This window comes from Engystomops pustulosus, chromosome 5, assembly GCF_040894005.1.
Source record: "Engystomops pustulosus chromosome 5, aEngPut4.maternal, whole genome shotgun sequence".
In the NCBI taxonomy this organism is placed as follows: domain Eukaryota; kingdom Metazoa; phylum Chordata; class Amphibia; order Anura; family Leptodactylidae; genus Engystomops; species Engystomops pustulosus.
This window is the reverse complement of record NC_092415.1, coordinates 52,976,298-52,999,771: the sequence shown is the minus strand read 5'-3', so window position 1 is coordinate 52,999,771 and position 23,474 is coordinate 52,976,298. Positions and strand designations below refer to the sequence as shown.

Genomic DNA, 23,474 nt, shown 5'->3' with positions numbered 1-23,474 from the left:
GCTAAGAATTGTTTCCCGCACATCCCCCTAAAAGCTTTGTTCTCTTACCTGGCATACAGCAAGTCCAGAGGCTCCTCTCCAAGTCCCATGACTCTTCTTACCATTCAGCACCTCATATGACCAGGATGATGTCCACTAAGGTCCTTTACCTCTAAGGTCCTAACATTCGCTAAATCTACCCCATGTATGTAGGTGATCACATGAAATCTCAGCATGCCTCCATGGATTTCTAGTTCTCCCCATCCTCCATGGAAGCTGCTGTGATTTCATGTGATCACATACATACATGAGGTAGATTTTGCAAATGTTAAGGGGTAGAAATTACATCATATTGGCCACATGACATGAAGTGCTAATGTTGTAACATAGCAATGTTTCTTAATGTTACAGCAAGGCAGGTTATCATATAATGTTTAATTCTTACTTTTTTCTTATTAATAACACACAAACTATAATCAATTTACACATAAATCAATTTATTTATCCAAACAAAACAGAGGAAATGTCAGCCCTCAAATTTTTTTTTTCACTGAAATCTGTGGATCTGGTTCCACAACTTAAAGTTGTTTTGTGTAATAATAATGTACAATATATTAAAAATATTCAATAGTTTTTTCACATTATATTTCACAAACAGTATCACAAAAGTTTTTTTTTAAGTAAGCAACAATGATTCTAGAAACACTCAAAAAAGCATAGCAATGCCCACAGTTACAAGAAAAAGTGCACATTACCTAGTCACAATCACAGTCAGTCTATATAAAACAGGTATGTTTATGTACAAAATATCATCACTGATGCCTTAAACTCATTGTCAAAAATTGAATTACATTTTTACATGAAATAAGGCAAATTCAGGAATGCACAAGGGACGTGATATTTAACAAAAGCTAAACAACTAAACATATCTTACTGTGCAAAGAACAAAAGTACTTTCTACGGCTAAAGTGAAAAATTAGGATTCAGTGCACAAAGAAACACTAATAATGTGTAGTCCACATTGTAAAATAAGGAGCTAGAGAGGTTGGAGTTTGCTATCATTTTCTTTTTTTTTTTTACAGCTTATTTTTGTGTACAGGTTTCGGTCATGTGGGAGGTTACAATTCACATACTGTGCGTGCAGTGTAACCAATTTTCACCCCTTTTTATTTGGAGAGTGGTTAGCAGGATAGGAGTCTGCATGGCAGTGCGCTGCTAACCCCTCTGGCAGCAAAGGGGTTAACCCGGTGGGTGCAAAAAGAGTGAGGCCGTTACCCCCTTCCAATGGGTCGATAAAAAATATCTGCTTCAAATGAAAAATACACACCAGAGTGCAAATTATCAGATTGTCACTTGCAACCTCTTAAGTAATCAGTCATCAATATCCAACCTCTGAGAGAGAGCAGCAAAAACCGTGTATTGATAATAGGGCAGAGACCTAGATTCCCTGGGATGGATCATATATAGAGCTTTTATGTACTGGCAGAATATACTCCCACAATGTTGCTCCATTACTCTATGTACCATTGTTATTCCGCTAAGGAATACTCCACCATAAAGGAAAATAGATTTGTAAACATCAGAATTCTGATCTGTTCTCTGAAGTTCCAATTCTCTTAGAAGTCCATCAGTCACACCTTAAGCTGTATGAATTTTCTCCAACGTAGGATGGTGCTTTCACCTTCCATGTTGTGTCTAGAGAACACTCAGCCATTTGTATGATTATATTATGAGGCAGTGACATCTCATAGTTAGCGGTCCATCCAGACTCTCAAAAGACCTACAGCCTAAAGTATGTTGAGGAACGTTCTTCATAGGTTCTTCAAATGTTCTACTATTTCTAGAATAGTCTCTACTCTACTTAACATGTAACATTTTGTGAGGTACCTTTATGAAATGGAAAACTCAATGTCTTCGAGGCTTTGTGGTAAGTAGCCTTTGAATGGATTGACATCTTGTTACATACTATCAGCATTTCCATTGCTTCACTAGGTGCCATCTCAGAAGCTTCTGGGCCTTTGTTCTACTCTAACAGAAACATTGCAATGAAATAACTTATAGAAAATATCACTTGAAGATGGCTTTATTTAGACCCACGTTGAGGTATACATTCCTCAATCCTGTCACCCCATAGTGGAAGTTTGAAAAAAAAAGTAAAGTGTCAGGCGCTGTGCGTTATTTTTTTTTTTTTCCAGAAAACTTAACTGCATGAAAGGGGAAAGGGGAAAGATTTTCTGTATTCACTTGTACGGAATGTGAAAAGGTCATGGTCCTAGAAACAAAAAATGGGTCTGCATGAAAAAAGTGACCATATAAAAAATCCCGTTATTTCAAAAAAATAAGCAATCCTTCATTTAACGTTCTACCATGAGTGTATGTTGGCATTTTGTCCTGCTATGTTGTGTAGCTTTCATTCCAGAGTCAGTAGAACATTCCGCTAATATTGCACTTGGAAATAATTGAACGACTTAGTGTCTTCCTTCTGCTCCACTGCTTTGCATGACTTAATGATCTACAGCCACAAATGCAATATTTAAACTGACACACTGAGAACAAAAAGCTGGACACATCAAAGACCTGCCGAATGTCAGAGGTCTCAAGTTCACCGGCAGCACCTTCACATCACTTCATGGATTGGAAACAGTGTGGCGTTATGGTAATTCTCTCCTCTACTCATCAGTGCGGTAAGCAGACGGCTCCACTCTGGCGTATACATTTTCAGCGTGTCCGGCTTTCATCCAGGCCAGGGAAGAGGTTGTGTGACTCAGTTCTGCTGTAAGATCAGGTTTTCTAGTTCATCTGCAGAACGTAACAAAAATGCTGCTGATTCTCGGTAGCCGGCCACTAGCTGCCTGACTGCATTAACTTCGGTAGGGTTTAGCTGAGGTCTGGAGCTTGTGTTGCTGGATGATGTGGAGGTAGTTGCTAACTGCCTCTTCATGCTCAGATCTGTAGGCCCTGCTGAAGACAAATCAAATGAAAGGCACATCAGTATCACAGCCATGTATCTTCCATACTGTACGCGGCAATGCCAGGCACAGTCATCTGTACATATTAGTCACGTGTCATTGAGACTGCCGACAATGAACCGCTAATGGTCTTCAAGAGTAGATAATACAGAATTTATATGTAAAGGGCATTCAGTTGCTGGTAAGTAAAGAAGGACTGAAGCGTATAAGAAATTCGCAAAATGACTATATTAGACAGTAATAGTGTCTCCGAGGAGCACAAGCAGAAGTTCCTTGGCAATGACTTACTGTAGTTATTGAGGCTTAGCTAAGCCCTGTATTTTGGTTTACAAATACTTCCCCATTTTATTTATTGGGATTACCCAGGATTTTAGGAATAAGCAGAATATGGCATAACATGAAATAGTAATTTATAATCACTTATTAAATCCTCTACTAGTTTCTGCACCTCTGCTCTGGTGGTCTCCACCTGTGACAATATAACACCGGACTTACACATTACCCCTAGTTACAGACCGACCTCTCTGCCCACTGTGACCTCTGGTGAAGTTCTCTGGATGCTGGAAATTTACTGAACTTTAGTCCCAGGATGCAATTAGTTTTATTGTTTATCCATGTTTCATTGTGTTTATTGCATGATCCATTGTCACCCCAAAATTTTTAAAATGGTCACAGATCAAAAAATACTTTGTCTGGAGTTACACTTATAAAATATGTCTGTTCTGAAGTACATTTAAACTCAACTGAAAGGAAATCTACCACTATTTTCTAATAGTGGTAACTACACATACTTACCTATAGTTGTCTTCTCCTCGACCCCGGCACAGGAGTTTTTAATGTTGACACACGGGATAGTTGTAAGAAAAAGTTATAAAACGCAGCTACAGAGCACTCTCCAGGGATCTCCAGCGCTCCGGTCTAAATTATTCACTGCTCTCATGTGACATCACCTCCCTCTCCCATTTTGGGAAGGGAGGAGCCACCATGAGAGAATGTGAATTCTCCTGCACGATAGATTTCTCCTTCTCCTGCACGATAGATTCTCCTGCACAATAGATTTCTCCTTCTCCTATGATGGAGAGAGAGGCGTGACCTAGCTGTTTTTTGGAACTTTTTGTTTACAATGATCCTGGTGTGTCAACATTAAAGACCAGCGCAGGGAGAAGGAGAAGACGGCTATAGGTAAGTATGAGTATTTTAATTTTACTAAAAAATAGTGGTAGATTTAAGAGCAAACCACAAAATCGGTATGTAACCCAGGGAATGACTGTAATGGTTGTAGCCAATAAGTGCTTTTAGTGATGAAATGTGGCTACACAGTTTGTGACTATCGTGGCCAGTAGTGGGTTTCCATTCTCCAGTGAATGGTGTAGATTTATCAGACACTACTATCTAAAGGCAGTATTGGTTATTTTCAATAGACTATAACTCACTCATGCCAATCTCTATGATGGCAAATACAGCAGTAACAGACCCAGGCAATTGTAGAAAAAGCGAAATACATTAAAAAAGGAAGAGTAAAGCAAACATAAAGGTGATGTGGACATGGAGGTTACACCCAGCACCGGGAGCAATAAAGGGTCCACCACAAGACCAAAGATCCAACCATTCCACAGAATGGCAAGCTTATGGGGCTACATTTATTACTAGTTTCACATTTGGGACAGTTCTGTACAAGATTTCCATTCTGTTAAATAATAGACATTCATGTAAAGTCTAAATATAAAGTTTACGCAAGCTCTTAACTGTGAAGACAGATTTCCATAATCCGCAGACAGAATAGGCAAATGCCTTGTACTGTTGACTTACTGCAGAATTCCCTTCTCTACTACATTAGTGTAATATCTGTCCGAATATTGCGGGGAACAGTGTAATATCTGTGTGCAGGGATTCTGTACTCTAACATCGCCCTGCCTTCCTACTTGTTATGTGTCTGACTCCTAAATACACAGCGCTCCCTCCATCCTGAGTGCAGCTCTGATACATTACCAAATATCCTTCATTCCCAGTCCCTGGCAGCGAGTCATTAAACATTTATGTCTGTGTTTCCAGTGATTCTCTTCTTTGTGCTCCTGTAGCAGATGGGGCAGTCATAAGGCACATTTCTGACTTGTATTTTTCACTGGTTCTTGTTTGGAATAGTAGATGTTTTCTAACTAATGGCAGTTTTCTAAGAACCACAAAATAGACTATGCGCGTCTGATCACTCGTATCCAACATGGGGGAACTAGTACACTGTTTCTAAGACAATAAGACCTACCCGAAAATAATCTCTAGCATGATTTTGTTGCCTTTAAAGTATAGGGCTGAAAAATATAAGCCCTACCTTAAAATGTGCAAATTGAATTGAAAATTGAAAATTAGCCCTGGTTACAAACCAGTGAACTGTGGCACCTGGTAACATAGTTCTGGTTTCAATTGCTTGAATATCAAGAATTGTGTCTGGAGTGTGGTTTTTACTTAAATGACATCTACCACCAGATTACTGGTGGTAGAGTGTGCTAATTAGACTGCTCGTTCTGTATAGGGGATGGGGGACTGTTTTTAACAAGTTGTCTGGCATCTTTAATAACAAATTATTAACTTTGTAAAACAGCTGGAGGTGCTCAGGCGGACGGCGCCCGAGCACCTCTCAGCTTCCCCGGCTTTTAATTTATGCACGCCCCTGCTGCAAGCCCCGGTCTGGAGTAGGAGGAGGTGTGTAGTGGGAAAAGTGCATAAATTAAAAGCCAGGTAAGCCAAAAGATGCCTGGCGCCAGCCTCAGCGCCTTCAGCTGTTTTACAAAGTTAATATTTCGCTATTAAAGATGCCAGAAAACTTGTAAAAAACAGTCCCCCCTTCCCCTAAATGGAACTGAATTACCACCAGAAATTTGGTGGTAGATGTCCTTTAAAGTTTCCATTCCATTTTTTAACTTTAAAATTGGATATCTACAGTTCTATGGCACCTAGAAACACCACCTTCATCCGATATGAAAGGAGTAGGAGGAGGAAGATGACAAATGCAATGACTACAAGCAGCTATATGGACAAGAAATTCAGCTGGCTCAATTTAAGGAAAATGCCATTGTTAGACACGAGAAATTGGGAACAATAGTTCTAAAAGAACATCACAAAAAAATCACAATGCAACTCAGGGTTTGGAGAGTTATAATGATGTTCCATAAGATGACAGCATATTTAGATTTGAATAAATGTTGATTTTTTTTAGTTCAACAATAAATGTGAATTTTTGGAAATTTGTTTTTTTAAAAACAAGACCTCATTTGAAAATAAGCAATAACCTACTTTTCAGGCCAAAAAATATTAAACCTATTTCTCCAGAGATAGTAATCACTTTCTGCAGTAAAATATGTGGTTAGGTGGGCATTATAAACCATTTCTCTGTTCATTGTTATTGCACAGTCAGAGAGCTCCCATAGTTTTGAATAGAGCAGGGCCCATACATAACGGGGCACATTTACTAAGGGTCCGTCGGAAGCATTTCCGTTGAGTTTCGCAAATATTTCTGATTTGCCCTGAATTGCACAGGGGTTTTTGGCCGGCTTTCATGCGACACAAATCGGGGGCGTGGCCATCGGACAACCCGACTGATTGGGACAGACCGCGGAATTTAACAAATCAATTTGTGTTGCAAGACATGTACTCACATACACCGGGAAGAATAAGGTGAACTTCGGCAGACCTGAGCGGGGAATTGACAAATGCAGGAAACTGGATGCACGATCTTAGTGAATCGTGGCAGCCCTGAATCCTCATCAGACAACGCACCTTGGGGATCGCGACGGGACGGGTAAGTAAATGTGCCCCAATGTGTATGGTAGTGACCCACCGCATATTGCAGTTGTGTCGCTCACTACCAGTTAAATGACATAATAAATTACTTTGTTTCCCTAACTCATAGAGATAGCATACACACACGCTATACAACATGGATATTTCTATACATTTTAGTATTTAAAACATTTATACTGTTTTATGTGCAGAGGAACGATTAGGTAATTTTTTAAGAATATGTCAATTAGGTAAGAATAAAGCCCTTGTTTTTGGCACTAGTGCTAAGCTTGCATACAGGAGCTGGCCATGCTGAGCTAATGGCACATGCAGGGGATTGATTATAGACTCGCAAGGCCTTCCCGTACCACACAAGGAGTTAATACACAGTCATTTACCACCTGCCAACATGGCTTACAGCTGGATTCTACGAGACATTGTAATAGTCCATTCACCGGCCAAGACAAAGACTGAAAGCTCTGGATAGTGACGGCACATGTAGCATTTAAAGAGGACCTTTCACCACCTCCATCACCTCCATCCTTCTACAACTTTTAAAAGGAGTTTCTCCGATGAATTCTGGCAGGGGTGAAAATTTCCCTCTAGACCCACAATTCCTGAATAATCAATGACAGTATAGAGTGTAATTAGCATGTTGGGAACCAAAACTACCCTAACACCGCCCATCTGACAACAGAGAGATTTAAAAAGTGACTTTGACTTTTCAGGAAGGAGGGAAGGTACTGAAATAATTCTATCTGTTCCAAAATCTGTGGAAGGATTACTTATTGAAGAAAACAAAGAATTGGTGGTGCCTTATTATAGTCACAAATCCCAAACTAATGTGAGGAAAATTTCAATGTTAGGGGAAATTCTATAACTTGTAGTCACTTCTGCAGGAGTCAATGGCAGGACATGTTCACATTTGTGTTTCACAAGATTATCAGATTTTTAAAGCAACATGGTTCTGTGATACTCTGTAGAGATGTCTACCCCCTCTTTGCCTATGTGTTGCCACATAGTGGTTGTGTTGTGGATTGTACCGGTTAACGGTTATGTCGGCGTAACTAAACTATTTTATGAACAGTCACATTAAGTAAGAGGCTCCTTCAGCCCTGCACAATAATAACACTATGTAGGTTGCAAACAGTAGTATGGTAAGTATCTATGGGACCTTTGGTAGAATTTTATAGGAGATAGACAGACAGATGATCGGTAGATTGATGAGAGAAGATAAATATGAAAATATAATATATGAAGATATATAAAAAAATTAAAATATGAAGATACATATGAAAGATCATACAGATTTATAGATAGATGATAGATTTATAGATGTAGAAATATATACGGTATATAAAATATAGATAGAGAGATAGATGATAGAAGATAGATATGAAAGATGAATAGTAGAAGAGACATAGAAGATAGATGGATAGATGATAGGTAAATATAAAGATAAATAGACAAATAGCTAGATAGATAAATGATTATATAGACAGATGATATATAGATAGGAAATAGACAAATTATAGGAGATAGATAACTAGACGGATAAATATATAGACAGGAGATAGATGATGAGCATCTTCACCCAGGTATTCAACCTAGGGGTAATAAAGGAGCAATACATCCTTTGTGCACAAAAGTCCACATGCAGGGGGCACCTTTAGAATAGGGGGCCCTGGGCAAATGCCCAGTTTGCGCCCCCTATTGCCGGCCCGGTGGATAAATCTGTAAGTAGAGATGTCAGATAAATTGGATGATGACTTTACACAGTGCCTATGTGGTATGACACAAAGTAGATGCGGCTTAATCAATATACTGTATAATATGTCATCTCCCTTTATGATCCACTCCTTTTAAACAGCATCATATAACGCCTATAATATATAATAATGTTACTGTAATATTTTTTTTAAATAAGAGATGTTTCCATATGTAGCATAAAACTGTCACTAATACATACAGTACATTACTGCCTTCAGTATCAGCTACGGGTCTTATTAGATGCCTGGAATATGGATTATTTATGGTGCCAGTGATGTGGGTTGGAGATGGCGAGGTTTCATGAGATGCTCCCAACCTAGGCAATAAGAACTAATGATGTAACATTACAACAGTGTGACTTTGGTCCAAAATGACTTGCAACAGACAGAACCTGTGAGCTTTTCTTAAAAATGAAGTGATCTGAATGTGTAACTATGAAAATTGGGCGTGTACAGTTCTATAATCTATTCTTCCTGCTCTTTGGTAAATCTATTCACCTTCTTTTATCGCTGTTAACAACATGTACCTAACCCCATTGTTGCAATATTTGCTACCCAGCTTTCTCAGACTCCTGATGGTACACCTGTCTATATATTCTAATCTTATAACATGCCACTGTACATGGATCACACCCTGAAATCCTTGCAGACTTTTCTGCAGCATCTGAATGAGGATTGGCACCTAAGAACACTGCTTATATTTCTTATATGTTAAGAAGCATTGATATATGTAATAGAAAGGCACTTGATAATGAGCTATTTGACTATTGCTATCAGCATCTAACAGATGTTGGTGTTCGCAGCGTTCAGTATCTGATCACAAACAATATGCTTGGAACATGATTGGAGCGTGCACTCATATAGTGCCATCTGCCAGTACATAAATGATACCCCACCGCCGACCTGCCCTCCACAAACATATGTCAAAGTGGGGCAGAGGTGTATCCAGTCACCATAGAGGTGATATTATGCACAGAAATATGTCATTAATCAGGAAATCTCAGTATCTTGTCCAGGTGCTAAAGTCTGTTCTGGCCACAATAACAGAAAGGAAATAAAACCTTCACAAAAACCATTATTCCCAGACTTACATTATGTACAGTATGTACAGTATAACCTGCTCATGTGGACGACAGGTACGTAACCTGAGCGCTGCCCACATCCCATAAATGTCATCTCCTATCATTGTAATTATTGATGAGTGACAGAAACCATTAGCTATGTAGCCACAAAGGTTAAATCATTTACAATGACTTGAATTCCCACAAAAATCAATAGTAGAGAATTTTTTTCTCCAGCAGTTACATTACTGTACAATTGCATTGGATTTGTTATTTAACATTCAGTTATTATGAGCAGCATTTAGGGAGCAATGAGGTTAGTTTACGAGTAAAATGCCTTCTATTCCTCAACACATTACAAAAGTTTTTTGAGAACAGCCCTCTGGGTACCGCACTACAGCCCCCTTCAGAACAAAGCGTCCAGTATCCCGTCTACAATAGCGAATAGGATAGGGCAGTGATGGCTAAGCTATGATATGCCAAGACATATTTGCTGATACACAGCAAGATGACAGCATCCGGAGGTGGGGTAACCCTCCAGAGAGAGCGGCGCAGTGCCCTTCACTAACGGAGGTAAGAAATTCACTATTGCTCCACCTCCGGGTGCTGATGCTGTCCGATAGCTGCCTTGGCTTTAGTACCTGACAAAGTCAACATCCGGAGGTAGGTGATTTTTTAGTAAATGGCATGGTTCTTACCTCTGTTAGTTAGGCAGTGAAGCCAGAGCTCCCACCTGCACTAAATTTATTGTAGACTTGCGCCCAGACAGCCTGGAACACTAGAACATCGGGGTCCCAGGGTTGCCCTGTCAGTTGCAGACAATTCCGATGACTACGGGGGGAATAGGAGAATCCTGTCCAGGATTCACAGAATAGGGAATAACAATCTGCTTAGTGGGGGTCTTATCACTGGAACCTCCAATGATCACAAAAATTGGGTCCCATTCCTCCCAAGTGATGGAGCTGCAGGTCAAGAATGAACATCTATGGCAAGTGTCGGTAATAGCTCAGCACAACATTAGGCTTTCTCCGAGCCTCTCATGGAAGATGAATGAGAGTGTCTAAACTCCAGTAGACATTAAAAGAAGTGGTAATATTTATGCTCAACCTGCCACTCTGCCAATTAGAAAGAAGAGACCCTCATTCTTGTAATTGCTGTGGTTCCTAGTGATTGGATCCCCTTCTACACGTGGATAGGGGCTAATAACTCTTTAAATCGTGGTGTTCTCTACTCTTTGACAGTCCCTTCAAAGCTAATGTTCTATGTTGTAGCTTATCACTGTATCTGCCTGACAAGGATCAGTGTTCTCCAGCTCCGACCAGTGTTAGTCCTTCGTACTGCATAAAGCTATAAAAACAATATATATTTGCACTGGCAGCAGGAAAATAAGAGATCAATTACTATCTGTATATGCCAGCATAAAATATTACATGCTACAAGTCACCCTTGTGGATTATTTGATGATAATTGTACACCGGCATGTAATGACTGCTGCAGGAGAAATTCCAATGCAACTCACCACTGTTAGAAGTATCCGAGAGATTTAGTAGGCCTCCTCCTAGCCCCCGGTAGCTATGGTAACTGTAAGTCCCATTCCCATTGATGTATAACACCTCTTGCGTGCTGGATACAGCAGACGTGGAGTAAGTGACCTGTGCCGTTTCTTGTTTGAGTGGTTTATCGGGTACTGCTGGTTCATCCTGCAAAGACAAGGTGTGAACATGTACATCAGCTGCACTATATATAGGCTGTATACAGTATTTCTACAATGTAGGGCTCTGGTGCATGCTTTACTGTGCTAAGAAATATATTATCTATGGACGAAATAAAGATACAATTCACAATTATCATTCATCTTCATTTATCTTTCTATGACAAACATTACTTTTCCATCATTTATTGCATTAAAAAAAATGCAAAAGTCATCAAAAAAATATCACACACAATTTAGGACATCAGAGCATGTTCTCTACTTTTACACTTCTGAATACAAGTCTATAGGTAAAGGGATTAGGAAAACATGGCTGCTTCCTTTCTTCCTGTCCACAGGCTGTATTGCAGCTCCGTCTAATTCACTACAATAATGCTGCACTGCAATACCAGGCACAACTGATAGAAAGGTTTGTAATTTATTATTTTGTATAAGGGTCTAACAATGGCAGTCAAGATTAGGATAGACACTACATTAATTGGTCATATCGGAAAGCCCTTCCCCTATGCTTTAATAGTACAGGCTGCCATATTATTTTGGCACAGTGACCAGGGTAGTACCAGAGGTATTATCATATATGTGTTCTAGATGTATTACAAAAATAATACCCCACTGAAATTAGCCCAATCTGGGGTGTTGTACTCATAAGATAATGTACTCAACGAGTTCTTATGTAACTAGATAGAAAAATATAAAGATCCTCCCCATAGTTCTGCTAATCTCCAGTTTACTTATTGCTGACCCAGGCCTGCTACTTCATAATGGACAATCTGAAACCCACAGCTGGACTTTAAGCTTTAGGAAGATACCCGGCTTGTGCTGTCCTGGCAGCATAGGATATAGGGGACACACCCCATCAACTCTAATCCAATCGCCATGTGTGTTCAAACATTTCTTGAAAATTAAATAAAAAGTTATAAAAAAAAGAAAAATATTAAGTGTAACTGTGGAGATAATAAAAAGAAAAAAAAACAACTAAAATTACTGCATCATAAATGTAATGGTTCAGTAAGCCTTTTTACTAATAATATTGGCTCAACAATATATCAAATTTTATGAGGTTGTTCGGCTAAAAAAATGTCAGGGGCCTTTGCTTTAAAAAATGCCAGAAGCCCAATAGCAAATAATACATCAATACCTTATTAAAGGTGCTAGGTTTTGCCCCATGATAGAAGGGCCTAATGTATGTTTCCATGACTGGTTACATATATTTACTTGTTTGGTAACCATATCGTGTAGGATCGGATTCCTGCAAAAGATCTCTACATTCACCTAAAGATAATGGAACCAAGCAATGGTTCCAGAAGGCAGATGTATAGTTTCCTTTATGGGACATACATACATTCCACACCTCATTTCATACAGGGGCGTACCTATAGGGGTAGCAGCCATAGTATCCGCTATGACAGTGGTGGCGAACCTATGGCACTGGTGCCAGAGGTGGCACTCGGAACCCTCTCTGTGGGCACCCAGGCCATCACCCCAACATAAAGGTCACCTGACCTACAGAATCTTCCTACCATGATAGGCAAATTTGCCCTCCACTTTTCAACTTCTTGGTGTCTTTAGGAGGCTGAACGATTTAAAGTTGTCAAAGAACAAGGAGAAATAAATTACTGCTTACATTGCTGCGCTGACACTTTGCTATAAATAAGTGGCTTTTGGTTGAAGTTTGGGCACTCAGGCTCTAAAAGGTTCCGCCATCACTGCGCTATGGGGCCCGCAGAGTCAGGGGGCCCTGGCAACTAGAGTATTGAGTGTGTTTTGGGTATGTATATGCTGTATGTATGTGTTATATGTCTGTATATGGAATTGTAGGTACAATATGTGTACAATATGTGATGTGTATGTGGTGCATGGGTGTATATATGGGGTGTGTATGCTGTATACATGTTTATGCTGTATGTGTGTATATGCTTTATGTGTATGTAAATGTGTGTATACATGAGTGTATAAATGTCATATGAATGTAACCCACATGTGTACAAATATATATTATTTTTTAAGGAGGAAAGGGGCCCCATTCAGAAGTCTGCTATAGGGCCCTGCGTCTCCTAGTTAGGCCCCTGATTCCATACATCTGATCCCGAGCACACAGTAAACAAGAATATTAACCAGAATACACTATATTTCTTTCCAGTCTCCAGAAATTCTCATCTCATGAGTAGCACAGTTTTAACGCTTTGCCTCTATCCCTTTTACATCAAGATTAAGAGCTACACATTAGTCAGAGATAAAAGATTCCTTGCTCTATGAACTACGTCAGCCCTATTTCTTCTCCAGAATGCACCTACCTATATTAATGAAAATCTGAGAATTTCTATAGGCAAGGTCAGTTATATAGCAGAACGGTGAAGCGCTGGCTGCAATACTTCCAACTCATCGTATTACAAAGGGTGGAAGAAAATGGAAAAGCCTTCTAAAGAACCATATTTTTAAGATATTCCCTACACAAAGGTCACAATAGAAAGCTGTATACAATAAGATGACAACTTAAACAGCTTTTATATATCCAATTTTCTGTAAAATCATGAAGTAGGACATTTTTTTTCCAGTTTTACCATTACAACGATCCGCCATACTCAGGTTCCTTAGTAATACATTACATTTTTAGTTTTATTGGAGAATAATTATCAAAATTCAAGGTTAAAAAAGGTTAATCCTATAGAATTATTACAGTTGAAACTAGGAAGTTTACATATGCAATATAAAAAGACACATACTGTATGCATGTTTTTCTCGATATCTGACATGAAATCAGAATAAGCTTTTCCCATTTTAGGTTAATTAGGATAACCAAAATTATTTAAAGTTGCCAAATGCCAGAATAATGAGAGAGAGAATTTTTAAAGGCATTTTTATTACTTTCTGCAAAGTCCTAGGTTTACATAACTGTCATTAGTTTTGGAAGCATTACCCTAAAACTGTATGGCTTGGGTCCAACGTTTTGGATCTCTTTTGACAAGCTTCTCACAATAGTTGATAGGAATTTGGGCCCATTCCTCCTGACAGAACTGATGTAACTGAACCATGTTTGGAGCCTTGCTTGCACCAGCCTTTAAGCACTGCGGAGAATAAATATTGTCTTTTTATACCAACTTTCAATAGTGATGAGAAGTCCGGCTCTTCTTAGTGAGCTGGATCTTTAGGCTCCACTCACTAAGAAGAGCCAGATCTTCTTGCTCCCGAATGGTTCCCTATGAAATATATATTGGTGAGCCGCATTCCAGCCAATCACCCCTCACCACACCACTTTTAACCCGATTTTATTGGTTAAAAGGGGCATGGTGAGCCATTAAGGGGCGGGACTAAGGGAGCTAGCGGCTCACTGAAGGGAGCCAACTACCGTTGTTCACACAAAAGAGTCGGCTTTATGTTGGCTCGTTCGCGAACTACCCATCACTAATTTTAAAGCAAACAAGCCAAGATAAATGTGGCCCAATGTTTTTTACTCCTAATTTAAAAATAAAAAAGTTTTTATTTTCATAACATGGCAGATTAGCACAAAATTGTATATGTATATAGAAGCTGCATTATAGGCATCTAAATAAGTGTTTAATTCTTGTGCTGTGCTGGAGAAACTTCAGTAGATTTCTTATCACTACTGATCCCTGATGTCCCATGATGTCATCATCATACTGTACAGGATCTGTACATACTGTACTACATTGCCTTGTAATGGAATTATTAATACATAGTACATCCCTATGATATGACATTATACACTGCTCACTATGGTGCTGCTGTCTGCTCATGTGTAAGAAAACTCTGTGGAATCCTAAATATAATGACCCAGATATGATGCTGCCCCCCAGGGATATACCACTGCGCTGCACCTTCTGATCAAGCAGGCTCACTTGTGTCAAATGCTGCTTATGGCTCAATGGACATAGTCATTACAGTATATACTGTCTCTGGTCTCCAATACAGAGCCCGGAATAGAATGAAAGGTCCCCTGTGTACAATAACCTGAACTATTTCTTATTGGTAATTTGTTATGTTCTATGCACTTTGATACATGATGTTTGAATGTTGCTTATTTTTGTTGCATAGGTCATCCATATAATTTTGGGGTCCTCCGAGGGGGTTTTACTAACTCTGGCTTTTCCTGGTTGTCCTCTGCTGAATTAGTTTTGTACCTTGCAAAACTACTGAATTGCTCTTTATCTGTATTTGGTTTATTGATGTATTTTGTGGTCTTGGTAACACATCTGTTTGTCTTGTTTTAATGTTGCTCTTCAGGTCCTAATCATACAGAGTATTCTCCTTTAACTGCATGAGTCACTGATATTAAGAAGTTTTTTGTTTTTTTTTAAATTTCCTGGCCAAACTCTAAACCAAGCCACTATGAGGTTCTGTGCTCTAAAGCCAGCAGGCCATGTGCTCCTGATGTAGTTATATATATTTATATATATATATTATAAAGCGCTGCAGAATTTGATGCCGATATATAAAGATTATTATTATTATTATACTGTGTATATTATACAATGTATATACACAATTCCATAATAGAAGAATACATGCTATGCCCACTAGATGGCAGTGTATGAAATCTATGCACGCGCTGGTTACTGTTAGTGAAAGATTGTAGTGAATTCAGCAAACTTTGAAAAAAAAAAATTACTACATACAAAGTGATATTCATGGACTCTACTGACCATAGATATATCTAGAGTTATTCTGATAATGATATTACCTAAAGCATTTACCTATCTATACCTTTGAGTCAAATTTGTCCAGTTAAGACTTGGCAGATTTTTGCCCTTTTAATAGAAATAAAATTTTTAGAACTAAAAACCACCATTGTTAAAATATGATTTACATAACTATAATGTACACACTGGGACACGTTCCTATTAATAAAGTAGAACCTGGATGGATTAGTTTGCCATATGTTCTGCAGGATACAGGATAGCGTTGCGGCTCTTCATATCCTGCTTTGGGTCAGGGTCTCCCCCTGTACATGGTGCCGCCGCTATACACAGGGCTGTAGCAGTGGATCCTCTTGCTTGTATATAGAGTATATTTGAGTAGTGTTCCCTGGCAGCGTTCCCCTGTTACCTGGTAACCAGTAAGACTGAATGGCGCTCCACACTAACCAGGGGTAAATCATTAACACTGTATGGTAAAATCTTGTAGAATAAGCAGTGGACATCCCTTACGTGGCATGATGGTGGGCATACATCTTATAGAAACATGGTCCTGTTCTGTAATAGGATCAAGTAGTAAACACTTGGATCTAACTCTCCTGTGCGGGCAGCTGCTATGACAACTATCCGGAGGCAAATGTCAGGTCAGCTGGCAGCGTATGTGTCTGGTCCATAATTGCTTTGTCAGAGACCTAATAGCTGCCTTCATCTGCCTCCAGAGTCCTTAAGAGCTAAAAGCAATACTTCATGCAATTCCTAATGATGAGGTGTTCAATTTGCCACTTCAATTTCTTTATTTATTTAACTTTTGTTCACAGTCAGCTGTAAAATATCCACAAAGTATCTGTGCATTGCCAGCGCGTCAGTGGGTGATGGTCAGGGATAGACGTACTACAGGCCTAGCGTTCAAGCTTCAGTCTCCACATTCTTCAGTCACTATTGTTAATAACTATTTATGCGTTGGAGAGGGATATGCACACACCCCACTCAGGGGTGGATTTAGACTGCCATGGGCCCTGGGCTGTATGACTATTACAGCCCCTACAGGTCTGAAATCCCTTTCTACTTATGGTACTAGAATCCCGCTTCTTGGGGAATGGAGAATGTGTCCCTTCTGCCTGCTTTTAATCTGTGATGTGGCCACCGGGCACAACTATGCCAAGTCTAACCTGAACACTATGCCAGAACACCCAGAGCCCCCCCTCCGCTGGCCACTGGGCCCGTCTATGCTCTCTCCACGCCCACATGGCGTGCATGTGGTATAGTCGCTGTAAGAGCACTGCGCAACAATTTGTGATTCTATTACAGCTTCTACGGCAGAAAACTGGTGTAGAAGCAGTGATAAATCACCCCCCCCCCAAACTATAGATGGAATTCGGAAAGGGCAAACACAGTCAGCTATACTTCATAAAGTACCCCCCACTTATATCTCTCTAGGAATCAAGGAATCAATTAGTAATTTAAAACTATTGAATTTGATTGCAGTGAATGAAGTTATCTCAAATTAAAAGAGTTTGGGAGGAATTTATGAAGCCACTTTGGCCAGACTTCTGGCATAGCTCTGGCGTAAGGCCATTTATAAAGGATTTTTCACCTTTTCCAACAAAGGGGGCAAGTGAGATAAAGTCAGTTTGCCAAAAAATGGCCGATGCGTCACATTGCGCACAGCTTAAACCATCTATAAGCAAGTCTATCTATTCATCATCACAGTGACTACATCACCACAAGACTAGTGTTGTGGAGCTTTGCACCCTCGGAGCCGGTAAAACATTAATAAATTCCGCCTATTGTGTTTAAAGTTTACTGTACCAATATTTTTACTGTTTTAAAAGAAGTTGGTGAGAGACCGACTATATATATATATTTAAACGTATCAGTACATTCATATCAGTATATATTTTAGGGAAGTAGAGGGGGTTACTTTTGTTAATAAAGAGCACTGACATGACCTGCCTCCCTTAACATCATATCAGTTATGCTCAAAAGTTGTGAACATTTTTAACTTTTTTATTACAGAATTCAGTCTGTAGGGTAGAAAAGATGATGAGGCAGATGTGGAAAGACAGGGGCAGTTTTTTTTTGTTACAGATTAGTAAATGTGGCTGCCTAAGGCATGCCTGCCAAATTTTTTGAAGAGTCATGTGGGGTACAAAAAGGCCAGAAAACTGGCGCACAAGGCACGATTCATCAACCCCAATGAGATTTTGCTAAATATCATTTACACATTTGAATTATACGTTTACAGCAAAATCTGACCTGTTGTGAACATTAAAAGCGTAACTGTAAAGCTATAGTGATTTTACCAAATTATTATTTGTGATTCCCCTTTGAAAACAAACAGAACAATGCCTACTTTGTGCTGCTCTTCATTTTCTTTCCAAAGTTATGACATTTTCTGTTCTGAAAGTGTTTGACAAAAATCTTTCTCACCAGAGGTGAAGTGGGTGGACACTGTCTACCTGTCTATGCCCTCAAGCTGAGGCCAGTTAGCTTGCCCACAGATCCCATGATGCCTTGTGTTCTCTCTCAAAGTAATTTAGCATAGTTAGCATAGTTTCCCACAAGTAAATCCACTGAACACTGCACAGTGCACAAACACTCTGCCTCTTCCCTGCTAAATCCCCCTTCCCTACGTCAACTGGAGACAGCAGCAGAATCGAGAAGACGGGACTTGGGCCGTTGGAGCTGCCCACCCCACCACATGATTTACTAACCGGTGCTGGCAGGGAGCCAGGTAGTGTCTAATATATTTTTATACTACCTGTCACCAGTTAAAAATGAATTTCCTCATGCACGCTTTAATACGATCAGCAACAAAACAGCATTTTGTTTCCGTTACAGCAGCATTTCAATAATGTGTGAACATAGCCTAAGAGCAGTAGCACAACCTGTGGTCCACAATGCATTGGGTTGCATCCTGCATGCTGCTTCTAGCAAAGAAGAATGTGCGCTGCAAAGGGAGGTCTGGGAGGCCATTGAGTGGTAAGCATGTAAGACATGTGCCCACCGCTCCCTGTATCTCCTGCAGACTTATGACACTGGCTGTCTGTGCAGTGCAGCGCCCGGAGCTGGAGGGGACCTGAGCGGTGAGGTCATGTGTAATCTGGAGGTCACCTGTATTAGTGTATGCTCTGTGGGGGTCTCCACTATTATATGCCTGCTTTGTGTGGGGCTCCACAACTATGTGCTTGTTTTTGGGTGTCTTCTGTATTATATGTGTTCTCTGGGGGTTTCCTGTATTATAGGTCTACTTTGGGGGTCTTCTGTATTATAGGTCTGCTTTGGGGTTCTTCTGTATTATAGGTCTGCTATGGGGTTCTAGGTCTGCACTTTATTTGTCGTCTGCTCCTGGGGTCTGTATTAGTTAATGTACACATGTAGGATTATGCAGTAGTGGTGTCTGGACCCCTAATAGTAACATGAGACCAGAAAGTAGAGAACAGCATGGATTAAGGAACCAGATATTTTCCTAGAATAATAGTATAATGCTTAGTCTATGCCAGTGATGGCGAACCTTTTAGAGACCGGGTGCCCAAACTACAATCAAAGCACACTTATTTATTGCAAAGTGCCAGCACGGCGATTTAAGTAGTAATTTATTGCTACCTGTTCTTCCACAACTTTCAATCATATTGGCCTCTTGAGGACAACAAAACAGTTGAAAGAAGAAGGGCAAATTTTGACTAATGTTATAGCATCTCCCCCTGTACAGGAAGAAATGTGGGGCCTAGAGGAGCTCTAATGATAATACTCCCTTTCCCACGTGTTCTACCTCTTCCTGCAGTCCCAAGCAATCAAGAATAGAACTGAGAGCAGCATCTCTTGAGTCGCCTGGGACTGCAGGATGATTCTTTGAGTTCTATGTTGATGGCTTGGGTGCCCAAAAAGAGGGCTCCGAGTGCCACCTCTGGCACCCGTGCCATAGGTTCGCCATCACTGGTCTATGCAATACAATCTTTCTGCCAGTACTCAATAGAGGCTGATTCTTTACAAAATGTTTCTTTGCAGTTGTAAAAAAATGTGTTTACAATGTAACTTTGCATTACTATGTATTATGTTCTACAATGTAATATAATCGAGGCAGTGAGCAACAGTTTCTCATAGTGAAAAAACACATCTTATAAAGTTATCAGCCCGAAATGTAATTCTCCTGCACATCTGAAAAAACAGCGCTAAAACACTGCTCCAGGGAAAGAATGTATCCCACTCATCGTACATTATAAGGAGTCACAGTGTTACCCAGGCTCCATTGTTACTCCCACGGCTCTCTAACAGATGTGAAGTCAGATGTCACTGTCATGTAAATGCTGAGATTGGAGTAGCAGGATCTGTGTCCAATAAACTAGTTACCACAGTAACGTCTCCAAACTTTACCTGCAGAAATTATCAGCCGCACAATGTAATAAAGTCTGACAATGTAACGCAATCTTGTCATATTGAGGAAGTAAAACACATAAAGAGACCCGTGTCAGGTATCTGAACCTGTTATCTACAGCAAAAACATCATCCCTTATCCTCCATCTAGTCCAAATCTCAGATTGGGGCTCTAAAAGTATGATTTACTTTTTACTTTTACCCAAATCACCCAAAGGTCCACAAGTTATGTCTGGCGCTGCGGCGCATCATTGTCTGACAGGTGGGGGAGAAAGCATCAATGTTTCTTTGGTCCTGTTCTGGTTCTGTTCCAGCACTAAATAGTGCCCTTACATTGTTTTTATGTTTAATATATTATATCCAATAATATGAAATGAAATCCTTGCTTCTTTAATAGCATCTTAATCTCATATGTGTAGATCCTTTTTTTCTCTTTCTTTAAAAAAAAACATATTTAATATTCCATCACCAGGTGCATATCCTATATCTGCTTATGTTCGCTCACTAAAACATGTTGTGAGCTGTAGCATTTTAGGGGTAAGATGTCATAATACTAAAATAAAGTGGTTTCATGAGTCATTGGAATCATTATCCACATTTGATTTAAAGGGGTTGTCCACTTTCAGCAAATAATTGATATTGTTTTTGTAATGAAAAGTTATTCAATTTTCTGATATATTTTCTATATGAATTTCTCCAGGTGTTCAAGATCTCTGCTTGCTGCCATTTAACAAGAAGCTTCAATGTTTACTTCCTCTGGGCTGGTCCATAGTCATTTCATATCACACAAGTGCACAGCTTCTTATCACACACAGCTCTGATTACTCTCTGTGATAGTAATGAATTGTGCACCTGTGTGACATCACATGACCATGACCAGAGCTTATTCAACGAAAGTATACAATGAAGCTTCCTATGGAATGACAACAAGCAGAGATCTAGAAACTGGTGAGGAATTGATACAGAAAGTATATTGGAAAACTATATAACTTTTCCTTATGCAAACAATATACATTATTTTCTGTAAGTGGGCAAGCATTTTAAGGTAAGGGGTAAGGCTGAATAAATCCATTATATCATCTCTGGTGAAGGCAGAGAAAATATTAGAACTAAATTGCAGTATATTTTCCCAAGTTACTTGAAATGTCAGTTTTAGTACATTTATATGTAGCCTTTGGAATATATCAGAGGCTCTCCACATTAACAATGAGAACTGTAACACACATTTATACATTTCCAGGAGCAATACAAGAGGAAAGGCAAAAGCACAATTTGGAAAAAATGACGGAATGTCAATCCCGGAAATGCATTGGCTTCCTAGCCTGTTTAGTTGTAGCAGATACAGTGGGTACAGGAAATATTCAGACCCCTTTACTTTTTCACTCTTTTTTCATTAAAGCCAATTAGTAAGATCAAAAAAGTTATTTATTGTTCATTAATGTACACTCTGCACCACAAATGTACATATATTTGCTGATTTATTAAACAAGAAAAAAATGAAATATGACATTTTCATAAGTATGCAGACCCTTTGCCGTGACACTCATATTTAACTCACATGCTGTTCATTTCCTTCAGATGGTTTAAACCATTAATTGGAGTCCATATGTGTTGAATTAAACTGATTGGACTTGATTAGGAAAGGCCCACACCTATCTATATAAGACCCCAGAGCTCACAGTGCATGTCAGAGCACATAAGAATCTTGAGGTCTAAGGAACTGCCCAAGGAGCCATAATTGTGGCAAGGCACAGATCCTGCCAAGGTTACAAAAGAATTTCTGCAGCACTCAAGGTACCTAAGAGCACAGTGGCCTCTATAATCCATAAATGGAAGATGTTTGGGATGACCACAACTCTTTCTTGAACTGGCCGCCCAGCGAAACTAACCAGAAGAGCTTTGGTGAGAGAGCTAAAGAAGAACCCCTAAGATTTTGGATTTTGACATTGTGGCTGAGCTCCAGAAATGCAGTAGGGAGTTGGGAGAAATTCCGCAAAATCAAAAAAAAAATCTACATTACTGTTTGTCACGATGGGTTGCAGAGTGTACATTAATTAGCATCAAAAAGTACTTTTTTGATCTTACCAATATGCTGCAATGAAACAAAGAGTGAAAAATGTAAAAGGTTTTGACTACTTTCCCTACCCACTGTACATTAGACATGGCACAAATGTCCTAAACTGCATGACTCATAATCTAAAGATCAGCTACCACAGGGGCTGCACCATGTCTGAAAACCTAATGCATAGCTGTTCAGCTTCAGAAAGTCTTCAAATAAATGTAAAAAACTCTGATTGAAACTTTTAGAGATACCACATTTTCTGTGAAATTAAATCTTTTTAACACATGATGTTGCTGGAAACATTAAGCCCCCTGCTGGGCGAGAAGTCGAGTTTTGATAGAATTGTAGATTATTTAGAAACAACGTTTGGTCTAGTGAATCACTGTACTGACCCAGTTATATCATTATAATTTTGGGATTGAGCTGTAATTTCTGCAGCTGATTCACAAAGTGACTCATGGAACCTATTTTATGAAATCATCACACTTTATATTCTAGTACAGAAGTTTACATTGTACTTTTATTGCAACATTATCCATTGCTCCTACTCATCTGATGTAGCTGTATTATGAGTCATAGGATCACTTATATATTGTAAAAAGAATAAAATCTATAAAGTTGCGGGTTCTGTCAAAACCACTCAACTCAGGGATTAAACAAGATATGTTTCTGCATAAGTGTAGCTGCAGCATTCTCAAGGTATGTTTGCTTCATAATGGAGGAAATCAAACAGTAGATTTCCTTTAATCCTGCATTTCCTAACCCCAGTTTATGGCCATATGTACACTACAGCCATCCTATGACTACAGCACCAATGTCCGTGTGTTTGGCAAATGACTTCTGAATCAATGGTCAGAGGCTACTATGACGGATCATTGCAGATGCTACTTTTAACCGTAGGACCTGCTGTGCTGTGGACTTTTGCTGACCGACAGAGGTTAAAGCATAAATAAACTTTCCTCAAACTTTTATAAATCAGTGCAGACGATAACAGTAAATTTTGTCATATACTTTATTAAAGAAATATGTTTCCTGTTCCTTCTTTTTCCCCTGCCTTTCTTCTTTATTTAAGCAGTTTGTTTACATCCTCTTTCTGTCCTGTATCAACTGACAGCTGAGAGAT

General features: G+C 39.4%; 1 protein-coding gene across 7 annotated transcripts in view; it reads right to left on the bottom strand.

Annotated features, from left to right (window-relative positions):
- Window positions 1–455: 455 nt before the first annotated feature.
- Window positions 456–23,474, bottom strand: part of NOL4 (nucleolar protein 4) — a 161,680-nt gene continuing 138,661 nt past the window's right edge. For 5 of the 7 annotated variants that reach the window (XM_072151989.1, XM_072151986.1, XM_072151991.1 and 2 more), the window contains 2 exons: window positions 11,072–11,252; window positions 456–2,940 (listed from right to left, as the gene is read on the bottom strand). In XM_072151989.1, the coding sequence (XP_072008090.1) occupies window positions 2,744–2,940; window positions 11,072–11,252 (378 nt within the window). In that variant the 3' untranslated portion in view covers window positions 456–2,743. The remainder of the gene's footprint in view (window positions 2,941–11,071; window positions 11,253–23,474) is intronic. The other 2 variants (XM_072151988.1, XM_072151990.1) reach the window with 1 other exon arrangement.